This window comes from Mercenaria mercenaria, chromosome 18, assembly GCF_021730395.1.
Source record: "Mercenaria mercenaria strain notata chromosome 18, MADL_Memer_1, whole genome shotgun sequence".
Lineage (NCBI taxonomy): Eukaryota > Metazoa > Mollusca > Bivalvia > Venerida > Veneridae > Mercenaria > Mercenaria mercenaria.
The window spans coordinates 47,571,368-47,585,000 of record NC_069378.1 but is presented as its reverse complement, the minus strand read 5'-3'; the positions used below and the strand labels follow the sequence as shown (position 1 = coordinate 47,585,000).

At 34.9% G+C, this 13,633-nt stretch overlaps 1 protein-coding gene across 10 annotated transcripts in view; it reads right to left on the bottom strand.

Annotated features, from left to right (window-relative positions):
* Positions 1-12,431, bottom strand: part of LOC123527298 (uncharacterized) — a 17,284-nt gene extending 4,853 nt beyond the window's left edge. Inside the window, exons 1-4 of one of the 10 annotated variants that reach the window (XR_008368279.1) lie at positions 12,342-12,431; positions 9,496-9,550; positions 2,212-2,327; positions 1-1,601 (exon numbers count right to left, since the gene is read on the bottom strand). The exon at positions 1-1,601 is cut by the window's left edge and continues 4,853 nt beyond it. Coding sequence is in view for 1 of the 10 variants with exons in the window: in XM_053529416.1 (XP_053385391.1) it covers positions 2,405-2,994; positions 3,322-4,873 (2,142 nt within the window). In the remaining 9 variants the exon portion in view is untranslated. The other 9 variants (XR_008368276.1, XR_008368277.1, XR_008368278.1 and 6 more) reach the window with 9 other exon arrangements.
* Between the last annotated feature and the right edge of the window lie 1,202 nt (positions 12,432-13,633).

Sequence of the window (13,633 nt, the reverse complement as noted above, 5' to 3'; positions counted from 1 at the left end):
ACAGTTTAGCCTAAACTTTAGGAGAAAAGCTGACCTAAACATAAAACTTAACCAGGCAACACTGACTATGCAGGACTACACATTTCATAGCAATTATAAAACATGACACTGTTCGAAGCAAACAGAAGAGATATAAGCTTGCTTAACACAATTATGTTCTACAATCTTAATTTTTCTGTTAAAATTCTACACTACTTTTGTTAAACAGACTTAATGATAGATAGACTATAATTTTTGGATATGAAATACAGAATATATTATTGTGCTAACTGAAATATTTGTAAAAGTCGAGGTTTACACCAAAATTTAAGAAACTGCCATAGCCTTTTATTACATTCTTTTTACTTTTTTACAAACTGATTCCTAAACCCTCGACCTCTAATTCCAAATTTCCCTGACTTTTCCCTGACTTTTGCTCAATTTCCAAATTTCCCTGACCAATTACAAAATTCCCTGAAAATATGTTTTTCCCTGACTTTTCCCTGACCGTGGGAACCCTGTAATATGAAGTGAGAGATCGAATTGAATAACTGTTTGAAGTTTGAATTAAATCCTCTCAGTTATAACAGAGATATAGTGAAAATGCCAAAAAAAATAAGCTTAAATTTAAGTAAGAAGGGGGCATAATTCATAAAATAAGGCAGTCTGAAAGACAGCTAAATTCCCCGCTACTGTTATGGACAGTGAAAGGGAAAACCTTTGACCTTTAGCTGTGACCTTGAACTTGAACTGACATGACTGACTCATAAATTCTGAACAATGTCTTGATGAGGTGATCATTTGACCCAAGTTTCATGAAAATCCTTCAAGGGGTTTAGGAGATACAGAGCTCAAACCTTTGACCTTGTGCTGTGACCTTGACCTTGAGGTGACATGGCTAACTCATGAGTTCTTGATGAGTTGATCATTTGACCAAAGTTTGATGAAAATCCTCCATGGGGTTAAGGAGATACAGAGTGGACACAAAATGGAAGGCTCAAACCTTTGACCCTAAGTATTGATCTTGACCTTGAGCCAGCATGGCAGATTCATGAGTTCTGCACATTGTCTTGATGAGGTGATCATTTGAGCCAACTTTCTTATGAATCCTTCAAGGGGATTACGAGATAAAGAGCAGACAAAAAATGGAAGGCTCAAACCTTTGACCCTCAGTTGTGACCTTGACCTTGAGCCAGAAAGAAATCTATCAAGTTATTACAGCAATAAAGTGAAAGTGCATCAAAACTTTAACCAAAGTGAGGATGCAAAAGGACACTGATGTGGATTCGAGTAGGACAGCTCTTCATACTTCGTACAGTTGAGCTAAAAAACACACATTATCCATATAATATCACAACAAAAATACATTGGACATGTTAGTCCAGAAAGTATGTACATGTCCTTTAAGTGTTGATGATCATGTCCTTTAAGTGTTGGTGATTTTGACCAAACTTTACTTGATTTGGTTTGCAACTTTGATGAGTTCATATACATGTACCAAAGATAGAATAACAGATGAACAGTTCAATCATAGTGCATAGACAATGGCTCTTGAAGGTCAGTGCTGGTGGTCATCTAAACAGTTGCTGGTGGTCATCTAAACAGGTATCAAACATCACTGCCTGAAATATGACAAGAAAGATCAAATTAAGCAGGAAAAATTCACAGTGGTAAAAGACGTACAGTTGAAACTAATTCATTTCTGCTTGATTGTACTTAAGCTCCATGCTTATTTGAACAACTCTCGAGTATGCTTACTGGAAAACCACTTTAGTTTATATGAGAATGCATGGTCATGACCCCAGTGGAATTCAAACCTATGACCCCCAGATTAAGCGGTCAACATCTTAAACACTAGACCACGCCTCCCTTCTATAGTGTAAAAAAAGTGTTAAGTGTTCAGTGAGATATTTCTCATAATTATATAATCTATAGTAGAGTAAGTACATGTGACACATAGGGGCATGGTCATTTTACCACCCAGAGGAATAATTTGACATTACAGTACATAGTCAAAGTCAAATATTAACAAGAGGGCCATGAAGGCCCTGTAACGCTCACCTAACCTACTGACTTAATGATCATCAAGATTAACATTCTGATGCTTTAACATTCGCATGCACACACACTGGAAACAGTGAAATTGAAACAGCTCACAATGAGTACTTTGTGCTCAGGTGAGCTAAAACACTTACAATGATACAGGTTATGTGCTAAGGCAAAATTACTTACTCATTTTCTTGTATTATTTCGACATCTCCATCCATATATTCTTCAGCAAGTTTGCACGTATATATCCCTTCTTCCTCATCGTATTTGACGTTAAACCACTCAGAGAAGCCTGGCACCTGAAAAAGTCGAAGTATAGAAACCAAAGGTTTAATTTTTGTTTAAGGAGAACATAGAAGAATTAAATAAAAAACATTTAACCATTTACTTCTAATAATTTTTCTACCTGTGAAATAACATATCCTTTAAACCATTTCTCTTCTGCTGCTTGGTTTTGCTCAACTAAAAACTTATGCATTATGTTTTTCCCAACTAAAAGGTGGTTTTTATCCAGGGACGGGATGTCATGTGCTTTATTAACTAATGTCAAAAGATTTGCTTTCAGTTCTGATACTGTAAGTTGTACTCTTCTACCATTTACAACCTTACTAAAAGCATATGCATTTGAATCTGTCATTTGTTTAAAAACCTCTTTCCGGAATCTTAATTGCACTTTAAGGGCCTCCTCCTTATCTTTTTTACTTTTAATTTTATCAATTTCTCTATTAACTGTATCTTCAGACTGCCATAGCCCATATAATGTCATGTCTGATGTTGCTTTCTCCAATTTCTCTATCCTTTTCCTTTCCAGTTCCTCTTTCTTTCTAAAATCTTCCATCTGTTTTTCAAATCTTTTGTCTTCTAAGATCATTTCTCTTTCCTTAAATCTTTTTCTTTCTTTTTGTACCTCTTTCCTACTTTCTGTGATTAGGTTCTTTATATCATCCTGTTCATTCAACCATGCCTCTGTTTTATTTAATGAAAATGTAATATGAGATTCAATAGCCAGAGTTTTGATATTTGGCTTTGATGCTAAAATATGATCTAAATATGAGAAAATTCTCTCTGGAAATTTATTATGTTTGTCAACACTAAGTGTTTCATTTTCATTCATAAATTCATGGTTTCCTCCAGGCAAATGATCTTTGAACTGTTTTAATACAAGTTTGGTTAATGCTGGTAGAACTACTAACAGAATAGTTTGGACATAGCCATCAATATCGCTATCCTCAACCAAGCACTCATAGATTTTATCCTTTTTGACATCTACATCTTCAAAAAGTTTTAGTTTACCTTTAATGAAGTCATCAAGGTTCAGCCTTGAATCTTCTAAAAATGTTTTCAATGTAAAGTATCTCTTATTCATGTCTGAAATAGTTACATTTTTCGACTCAATTATATGCCACAATGGTGTAGTGATAATCTTTGACACAAGTCCAAGTGCTTTGCAGCCGGCTAAAAAGAACGGCTCATTCAAATCAAATAAAACAGAAGATAGAAGAGCATTCGTTTTTGGTGTCTTCTCTAAAAAACTTTTCATTTGGTCTTTGAGGAAATAAACATGTCCTGCATTAGTAAAAAGAATATTGAAACGGTTTCCTCTAAGAGGTTGGAGCGGTAAACATTGCATGCTATTTTCTTGCAGAAATGGTTTAACATATGTTTTAAAATTGCCATGGCAACCATTTTTTTCATCTCCTCTTCTAGCAAAACACTTGCATGAGCTCAAAATTAATCGTACAGTTCCAGATTGACCAGCTTTAACAAAATGCTTGTTTTCTATAGGTACTTTGTTATCAAAATGGGCAATTTCAACTTCATTCAATGTTTTCTGACATGTTTCAGCCATATTAACTATTGAGTGGAGGCCACAAAAGAAGTTGTTAATTCTGTCTATAGCCTCCCTAGATTCCTCATTTAGTGTATTATAATTCTCTAAAACATTTGGAAGAACTTCTTTCCTGTATTCTTCTAACAGCTCATTGAATTTAGTCTCTGTAGCAGCACGATCACTCATGGTGTTTTTTATATTACTTAGGATTTTTTTTCCACCCTTACTTTCACCCTCACTGGCTAAGTCTAAATCACTTAATATTTCCTTAAATGTATCTAAAGTATCTAAACTTGATTTTGTAGCCATGTCACGTAGACCCAATACCCGATAGTTTCCTTCATTATCTCTAGATGCAAAAGCACCCCACTTGTTGCCATATTTAGATGCTTCATCTGTATGTAACGTTATGTTCTCTTGTTCAGACACATATTCACTTGATAAGTGTTTCTTGGCCAGTATTCCCCTTTCAATATTCCAATTATTTATTGTGCTAGGACTAGGAAGTTTATTAGGTGTTATATTTACAAGTTTAAGAACACTCTCAATGACTTTGCTGACATTTTCAGTCGAGACGTGACTGTTTAAAAGACTGTAAACACACAGATGCATTTCTGGTGAATAACATCTAGTAACATTGTTATAAAAAATACCTTGCTGAACTGTTGAAAGACTTTCATTTTCAAGTTTTAAAGATTCAATGTGTGCGTTTAAAGAGTTAATCATGTCCTTATCTGCATTGCTTTGAGTTTTTAGTTCTGCAATTTCCCCAATCAATCTATCAATGTCATCTTCAGTATATTTCAATTCATTTTCATTTTCTTCAATTTTGCGGCACTTCTCGCGCCAGTAATTCTCACGACTAGAGGTTCTTTTGAGTTCATTTTTTTGAAATTTCAAATTTTCACTAGTTTTTTTAAGGCTTGTGTTCAGTACATTTTTTTCCTGTATAGAGTCATTTAACTGTGACCTTTTCATTTCATTTTCCTCCCTTACATCATTCAATTCTTCCATTAGGCTACAAGTGTTAAAACAAGGGCTGTCACAGGAGACAGAGCGCTAGACTGTTTCGATGCTGGATAGTGAAACATGGCACATCTGAGGAAGGTGCAGCTGTCACTGGAGTGTTTAATGACTCCAATGATGGATAAATAAGTGTAATTCTAAGCAAAAAGGGGGCATAATTCTTAAAATATTGGTGCAAGAGTTATACACCTTGTGTCATATGATGTGGATGATGATGTGGAACAACTACTCAAGTTTGAATCAAACCCATTTAGTATTTACTAAGATATAGTGAAAATGCATCAAAATTAACCTTCAATTCTAAGTAAACGGGGGGAATAATTCATGAAAATTTGGTGCCGAAGTTATGGACCTTGTGTCATATGATATTGGTGATAAGATGGAAGAATATTTTAAGTCTGAATTAAAGGGGGAGGGGCTAATTCATTAAATATTGGTACCAGAGTTATGGACCTTGTGTCATATAATGTGGGAGATGTCGAACAATTACTTTCAGGTTTAATTAAATCCATGCAGTAATAATTAAGATAGACTGAAAGTGCCTCAAGACTTTAACCTGAAATTCTAAGTAAAAAGGGGGGGGGGGGGGGTAATTCATGAAATATTGGTGTGAGAGTTATGGCCCTTGTTGCTTATGATGTGGGTGATTATGAGGAATAATTATTTTAAGTTTGAAACAAATCCATCAAGTAAGAAATCAGGAGAAAAAAAGAGAATAATGTAAAAAAAAATTGAGCAAGGTTGGGACACGGAAGGGGTTGAGTAGGATAGCTCTCAATATACTTTGTACAGTCGAGCTTAAAATCAAATACTGAGGACTTCACTGAAATCTACTGTGTAAGAAATTATCTAAAATTAAAGATACACTAAATTTATGTAAAACCCTGATTAAGCAGAATTCTATCTAAATTATAAAGAAGTTACAATATAAGTTATTTATAGTAACAACTAAGAGAAGTTAATCTTTAACAAGAGCTGTCTCCATAGGATGACACATGCCCCCGATGGCACTTTAAATGAATAGTTATGGCCGATGTTCGAGTTTAGGACCTTTGACCTACGGAGCTGGGTCTTGCGCGCGACACGTCGTCTTACTGTGTCACACATTTATGCGTAGTTATTTTAAAATCCATGCATGAATGACAAAGATATGGACCGGACACGCCCATCAATGCACTATCATGAAAAAAGACCTTTAACATCTAAGTGTGACCTTGACCTTTGAGCTACGGACCTGGGTCTTGCGCATGATACGTCGTCTTACTGTGGTACACATTCATGCCAAGTTATTTGAAAATCCATCCATCGATGACAAAGATATGGACCGGACACGCCCATCAATGCAATAACCTTTAATGTCTAAGTGTGACCTTGACCTTTGAGCTACGGACCTGGGTCTTGCGCGCGACACATCGTCTTACTGTGGTACACATTCATGCCAAGTTATTTGAAAATCCATCCATCGATGACAAAGATATGGACCGGACACGAAAAATGCGGACAGACCGACAGACTGACAGACCGACAGACAGACGGTTCAAAAACTATATGCCTCCCTTCGGGGGCATAAAAAGCCCCCCCCCCCCCCCTCAACAAAAAAAAAATCCAAAAATATCTAAGTCCACACAAAAAACCTTCCAAAGTAGAGATAGGTCAAAATACACCTCAAAATTGGATGTAACATGCCTGTTGTACTACATAAAAGTGGTCTCGATTATTTCCCTAGGACTAGTAATGAAAAAATTACAATATACGCTATTTATAGTCACAACAAAGGGATGTAATTTTAAAGAAGGGACCTACGCATGACACTCTGTATCATGATGGTGTACAATTGAGCCAAGTTACATCAAAACGCTCCATGCATGAAGAAATGCTCCAAACAAAGTCATTCTTGTATCTGACCTTTGACTTCTAAGTGTGACCTTGACCTTAGACCTAGGGACCTGTTTCTTGCGCATGACACTCCGTCTCATGACGGTCCTCCATGCATGAAGAAGATATGTTCCAGATAAAGTCATTCTTGTACCTGACCTTTGGCCTTAGACCTAGGGACCTGGTTCTTGTGCATTGTGCCAAGTTATATCAAAATCCCTCCTTGCATGAAGAAGAAATGCTACGGACAAATATTTCATTTTTGTATCATTTGACCTCTAAGTGTGACCTTGACCTTTGACCTAGAGACCTGGTTCTTGCGCATGTCACTTCGTTTCATGATCGTAAACAATTGTCCCAAGTATTTTTTTCCTATATAACTCATATAACAAGTAACACCCTGGGGTGGGGCCTCTTTACCCCAGGGGCATTATTCAAACAATCTTGTTAGAATTCAATTAGGCAATGATACCTACAAAATATCAAATACCTAGACATAGACAAGAAGATATTTCCTACATAATAACAAGTCGAAAGATTTCCTGCGGCCAGAAGTTATATGAACTATGTATTTCCTAATTCTGAAAGTTATCGTTTTGAGCAAAAGTAACTATATTTCCCTTTCATATATAACGTAACTTTTAGCTCAACTGGTCGCATTCCTTGACTATTGAAATACTTTACTAGAGCTTTCACAAATGTGATTCATGCCTTCACCTGGACTTGCTTGACAACACAGGACCATAATCCAGGAAATTGAAGAGCAATTAACATTATGCACAACAAGGTATCAATATTGAACATTGTTGAAAGTTTGAATAAATTATATGAAATAATAAATGAGGAATTCAGGTCACAAACATTCTCTATATATCATATAGAGTGCTAGCTATATTGCAAAAACGGCGTTCCATAAATGCGATAAGCCAATCGGATATTGGTAAAAAGTCATGTGAAATCACCCAGTCCCCATGTGCTATACTTGTTGCATTCCAATATACCTGGTAATAAGTCTATGTAAAACTTGGACCCCCCAGGGCAGGGCCTCTTTTCACCCCAGGGGCATAATTTGAACAACTGTAGTACTAGACCATTAGGCAATGCAACATACCAAATATCAATAGCCTAGCCTTGCAGATTCAGGCAAGAGGATTTTTAAAACTTATTTCTATATAAGTCTATATAAAACTTTGGACGCCCCAGGATGAGGCCTCTTTTCAACGCAGGGACATAATCTGAATAACCTAGGTAGATGACCACTAGATAATGCCACATACAAAATATCAAAGTCCTAGGACCTGTGGTTTAAGACAAGAAGATTTTCAAAGTTTTTCCCTATATAAGTCTATATAAACCATGTGACCCTCAGGGCAGTCCATATTTGACCCTAGGGGGATAATTTTAACATTCTTGGTAGAGGACCACAAGACAGTGTTATGTGCCAAATATCAAAGTCCTAGGTCCTGTGGTTTTGTACATGAAGATATTGAAAATTTTCCCAAAGTAAGTCTACATCAACCATACCAAATAGAAAAGCACTAAAACCTATGGTTTTGGACAAAAACATTTTTAAAAGTTTTTCATTTCGCTTGCCATGGCAACCAGTGTTCTGCATAGATTTCAATTCTTCGGACAATTTTGAAAGGGGGCCACCCATGGATCATTCCTGTGAAATTTTGTGTAAATCTGTCTATTGGTTCTGAAGTTTTTTTAGTATTTGTTGATATACAACACACGATGCACAACGCACGACGGACATCGAGTGGTCACAAAAGCTCACCTTGAGCCTTTGGCTCAGGTGAGCTAAAAATAAGTTCCAAAGCTGTATGCCTTTAAGAAACGGGGTTGAATGAAAAACTTAGATTTAATCAGGATTTCCCAAGTCCAAAAGGGGGCATAATTTGGCAAAAATGCATGCCAGAGTTAGGGCTCTAGTTTAATGAACCAAAACACACAATGTGAAGTTTCAATTTGATATCTGCATCAGTTTTGAGTGTAATAACTTGCATGTAAAACTTTAACCAGGATATTTTAAGTCCAAAAGGGGGAATAATTTGGATAAATACATGTCAGAGTTATGTGACTTGACCCATTATGGTTGGTAATTAACATAAAAAAAATTAAAAGCTATATTCCTTTAAATGATAGCCATTATGTACTTGCATGCAAAAGTTTAACCAAGCCAAAGTTTAAAGCAAGTGTCCAAAGTGTGACGTCTACACAGACGCCAGGGTGAGTAGAATAGCTATACTTTTCTTTGGATAGTCGAGGTAAAAGATTATACACAAAAGTGTATGGTACTCTATTTATATTCCACAACCGAGAACATACTTGTCTGCAACTTCTTTATAAGACATAGCTATCAGCTTTGGATTATCACTGTTGATGTCAAATGGGTCAAGCCTGGATGTCAGCTTTCCATTCCTTTGTTCCACAGATTGAGGCTCACATGTAGATTTTTGAACAGGAAACTCGTAGGGTTTCTTCAAGAAAAGCTCCAGATTATGCTCTCCTTTCACTCTGTGTCTTGATTTTTTAAGGTTATTGTTTTTCTTAAATAACCTGTCAATGTTTTGCCTAAGTGTACTTTCAGTTACTTTGCTCTGGTATGTTTTTTTTATATACTGCACAGTCTTACACACACCAATTTCAAGAACCTTTTTGCAAATGTCTCCATTTGTTAAACAAGCCATGATCTGAAAATTCCAAATATCAAAATAAATATACTTACTTACTGCTCAATTTAAAAATCAAGGCACAACCAAATCCACTGATAACTGAAATTGGTAACTGAAATGAAATAAAAAAGAAGAGAAAATAAACATTAATGATAAATAAATGACAGTCAAATAAAAAGCAAAATTGAAATAAATATAAATTTCAAGAATTGTAAATAATATGAGAAATAAATATAATATATGTTGATTAAATAAATGATCCATGGAGGTAGTAGTGAAAGCATCAGAACAACTAAGTTCAAGGATTCAACCTAATACAAAAATAATAGTCAAAGTTTTAATAGATCTGTTTGAATAGCATTTCTATGTAATCGAACAATCATATTTAAGTTGAAATGCCATAACGAGGGCTTGGTGCAAAACTATTGTAAGTGTATATAAATAAAGAACAAGATACAACAGTTTTGCGCCAAGCTCGTGATAGTACTTATTTTGTCTGTTAAACATCTGAACGATTCCGAAAAATTCCGTAACTGTGCATCAGAGGACATGCCAATGTTTAAACAAACTTACTTAGTATACCCTACCCTAGCTGTTAAATTTCTATAATTAACTTGTCCATCTTTCAATCTGGACAGTACCATTAAATGTTAAAAGGGATGCTTACCAAAAAGATAAGATATGAACTGAATGGCGAACAGTGCAGACCATGATCAGACTGCACGGACTAAATGTTAAATTGCATTGTAATTTTTTATTTTATTATGTTTACTCCAAATTGTACAATCTAATATCAGACAAATATACCGGCAACATGTAGAGTAACTTTACACATATTTTAGCATTTCATTCATAAGTGATTAGAAGTGAAAAATCACTAACAATTCAGCAGGCTCAATTTATTGAGAAATAATATGCAAAGTAATATTTCAGTTGTTGGGAAAATACAACCAGGATATCATAGCAAATTGTTGCAGTCACATATTTAACAATTCATAGCACATATCCTTATGTGGAAGCATTGGTCGAAAGGGCTAAGATGCTTTTCTTTGGAGGCGAATACCCCAGGTTCGATTCCTGGCTTCTCTCTTTGGGCAAGGCACTTTATCTTGATTGCATCATTCAACCAAGCTGTAAATTGGTTAAATGTAATTGTTGGGGGTAACTAAGGTATAACTGGTTTTTACTGTTCTTAGAATATGGTTGACCAAAGACTCTACAGAGCTTATGTTCATTGTGTTACAAAGCAATGGTTTATAAAATTTAACTTCTGCTCACACCTTAAAAAATCTGGTAGATCTGGTTCTTTTATTTTCATGCAAAATTGAATGAACAAAATATTATAGATCTAATTTAATTAAGGAAACACCCTCAGATCTACTATATTCTACAGTTTATCTCTTAATTCGTTTACTTTGTGTCTCAGTCAACAAGAAATTTGCAAACCAAAAGTAGAATATAAAAAAATAATAATTTGCAAACCGAAAGTAGAAATAAAAAGGCAGTGGCTACGATTACGGTACCGTAATCCTAGCCTCCGGTTCTAGGATTACGGAAGTTCCGTATTCCTAGACAACCCTATGAGGATAGGCTAGGATTACGGAAGTATTTAAGAGGCATCAAATATATATTAGGTTATGCATAAATGATGCTGAAAACTTCTTATTTCACTTAATTACAATAGCGATTTCTCATGCCTGCCTTATTTTTTCGTGTTATCTATCCGCCATTTTGGGTTAGTATAATCTTAAACGCTATATTAATGGCGGCGCGCGGAAATATAATAGAAATATGAGTGTCAAAGTTAGGTTTAAAAAAAATATTCTGTACTTGATTTTTTTTATTTATAACTATATTGTATTTATTAAAGACCATTTGTGTTGATTTGATGAAAAAAAAATGCAGGTATATACGAAACATAGATGATTCTATAATATTTCCTCGCGCCGCCATTAAGATTATTCTAACCCAAAAACAACGGATAGATAGCACGAAATAATAGTGAAATAAGTAAGTTTACAACGTCAATTATGCATAACCTAACATATATTTGATGCCTCTTAAATACTTCCGTAATCCTAGCCTATCGTCACAGGGTTGTCTAGGAATTCGGAACTTCCGTAATCCTAGAACCGGAGGCTAGGATTACGGTACCGTAATCGTAGCCACTGCCAAATAAAAAAGTCATGTGATATCAAACACCATCATAATATGATACTACATTCATAAAAATTAATCATACGCTAATCCACTGACACAGTTAATATTTGTGTCATTCATTCAATCATTGTTTACCTACTTGTGTGCTGAAGTATGAGCATTGACAGTTATTTTATGTCTGACAACATTTTACAGCATGGTTTACTGATAATTCCTTCGGAACATGTCCGTAACTTCCGGTTTCGCTTTTAAACTTCCGTTATCGGAAAAAGGCCACAGTGACTTTTCTATTGGGTGATGCGCATGTATGCGATCAACTGCGTCGGAAAATCAATATGTCGTCTGGCTTCAGAAAAGACCAAATTTTATGAAAATTATTGTAAACTGGACGACATATGAAGGGAACATGATGTAAATTAGTCTTAAATGTCAAAGCAAATCATTTCAAGCAAATACGACGGGAAAATACTCGATAAAATGGACTGAAAACCAAGTTGGGAAAAACACACAGCCTTACGATAGTTTTACCAGTCTTGCACTTTGACCTTTGTGAGATGCCTCCTAGTGAGACGCGATTTTGGGAGATGACGTAATAGATCAAAATGGCTTCTCGATACCGGAAGTTGAAAATACCGAGATGAAACTAACGCATATTTCACAAACAGAAAGTATTTTCGAATAGTATTTTTTTATTCAGCCATGCAGAAAACATATTTATCTACCAAGAGAATGTAAAATCTTACCTTTGTAATGAGTTTTCTCTTGAAAAATACCCGTTAAAACTAAGCGGAAGTTTGCATTGTGCAGAATAGGAATAATCTTTCGACGAATACCACTGTGATCGCTACTATTGGACTTAAAAAAATGTCTTTACAGTTGAGTCACTGCAGAAAACTGCATGTTAAGCAAATATACAGATAGCAGAAACGGCGTAGTTTGAAATATATTTTTTAACATTATGCATCAGTGCATCATGTATAATTCAAAACATGCAAAAGCGTAAAATACGTTAGAGGTTAGGTGCTTTTCAATTTATTGAGTGTTGTTTAATATTTGACAGAAATTCAAATGACAAAGGATTTCATCTAACCGTACCCATGACAGAATACTGATATTTGATAGAAACCACATTCTGATTAATTGTAACTTAATTGTTTATTATATTGATATGAAAAGATGCACAATTGCTGAAGTAATAAATTATTTAATGCATTTCATTGTAGGAAAAGCAGCAGTCGGCAAGATTGAATGTTTTGGTTCATTATTTTGTGTAGAATTTCCAGACGATCGCAATTGTAAATATCTTTTTACATAATTAAGTAGGCGATACTAGTATTCAATGCATTGACCGATGATAACATATATTTTCATTTTCCAAATGGATTTCAAATGATTCTAAGGTTTGAAGCTGAGTTCTCCATACATCATGTACATAGTTAAATAGTCTCTTTGTTAATCGGCTTTACGTCTGTAAATGAAAGCTCGTATAAAACGTTCTGACACACAGAATCTACAGCGTCATTTGTCCATATTTAACTCTCGAATATACTTAACTCCGTCTCTAATATCAGCTAAAGGACACATATTTTACCAAATCTTTATTCTGCTGTTCAGCTTTTATACTCTTATACTATATAAAAGCTCGGAAGTTACAAATTTGAATACCTAACGTTATACAGTTCAATTTGGAGAGCTGTCCTAAAGCTCCATCGCTTAATTTTGTTTGCAATTTTGCAAACAGTCTATTATGTATGTATTCTGAGACTGTATATAGCCTGTTGAAAGGAGAATATAACCTGATGAAAAGAGAGAACGATATCTACAAAACTGTTTTATTTGTGCTATCTTAAGACATGTTTGTACTTTTACTACATTTTAACAACATTTGATTATATAATTGCAACTACTTAAAAACAGGACAAATTTAGATAATATTTGCATATCAACGAATATTAACAATAGTTCATGCTCTTTGTGATCACTAGGATAATCTCAATTTTGTGTATACATTAGGGTCGATTTTAACCAAAGTCAT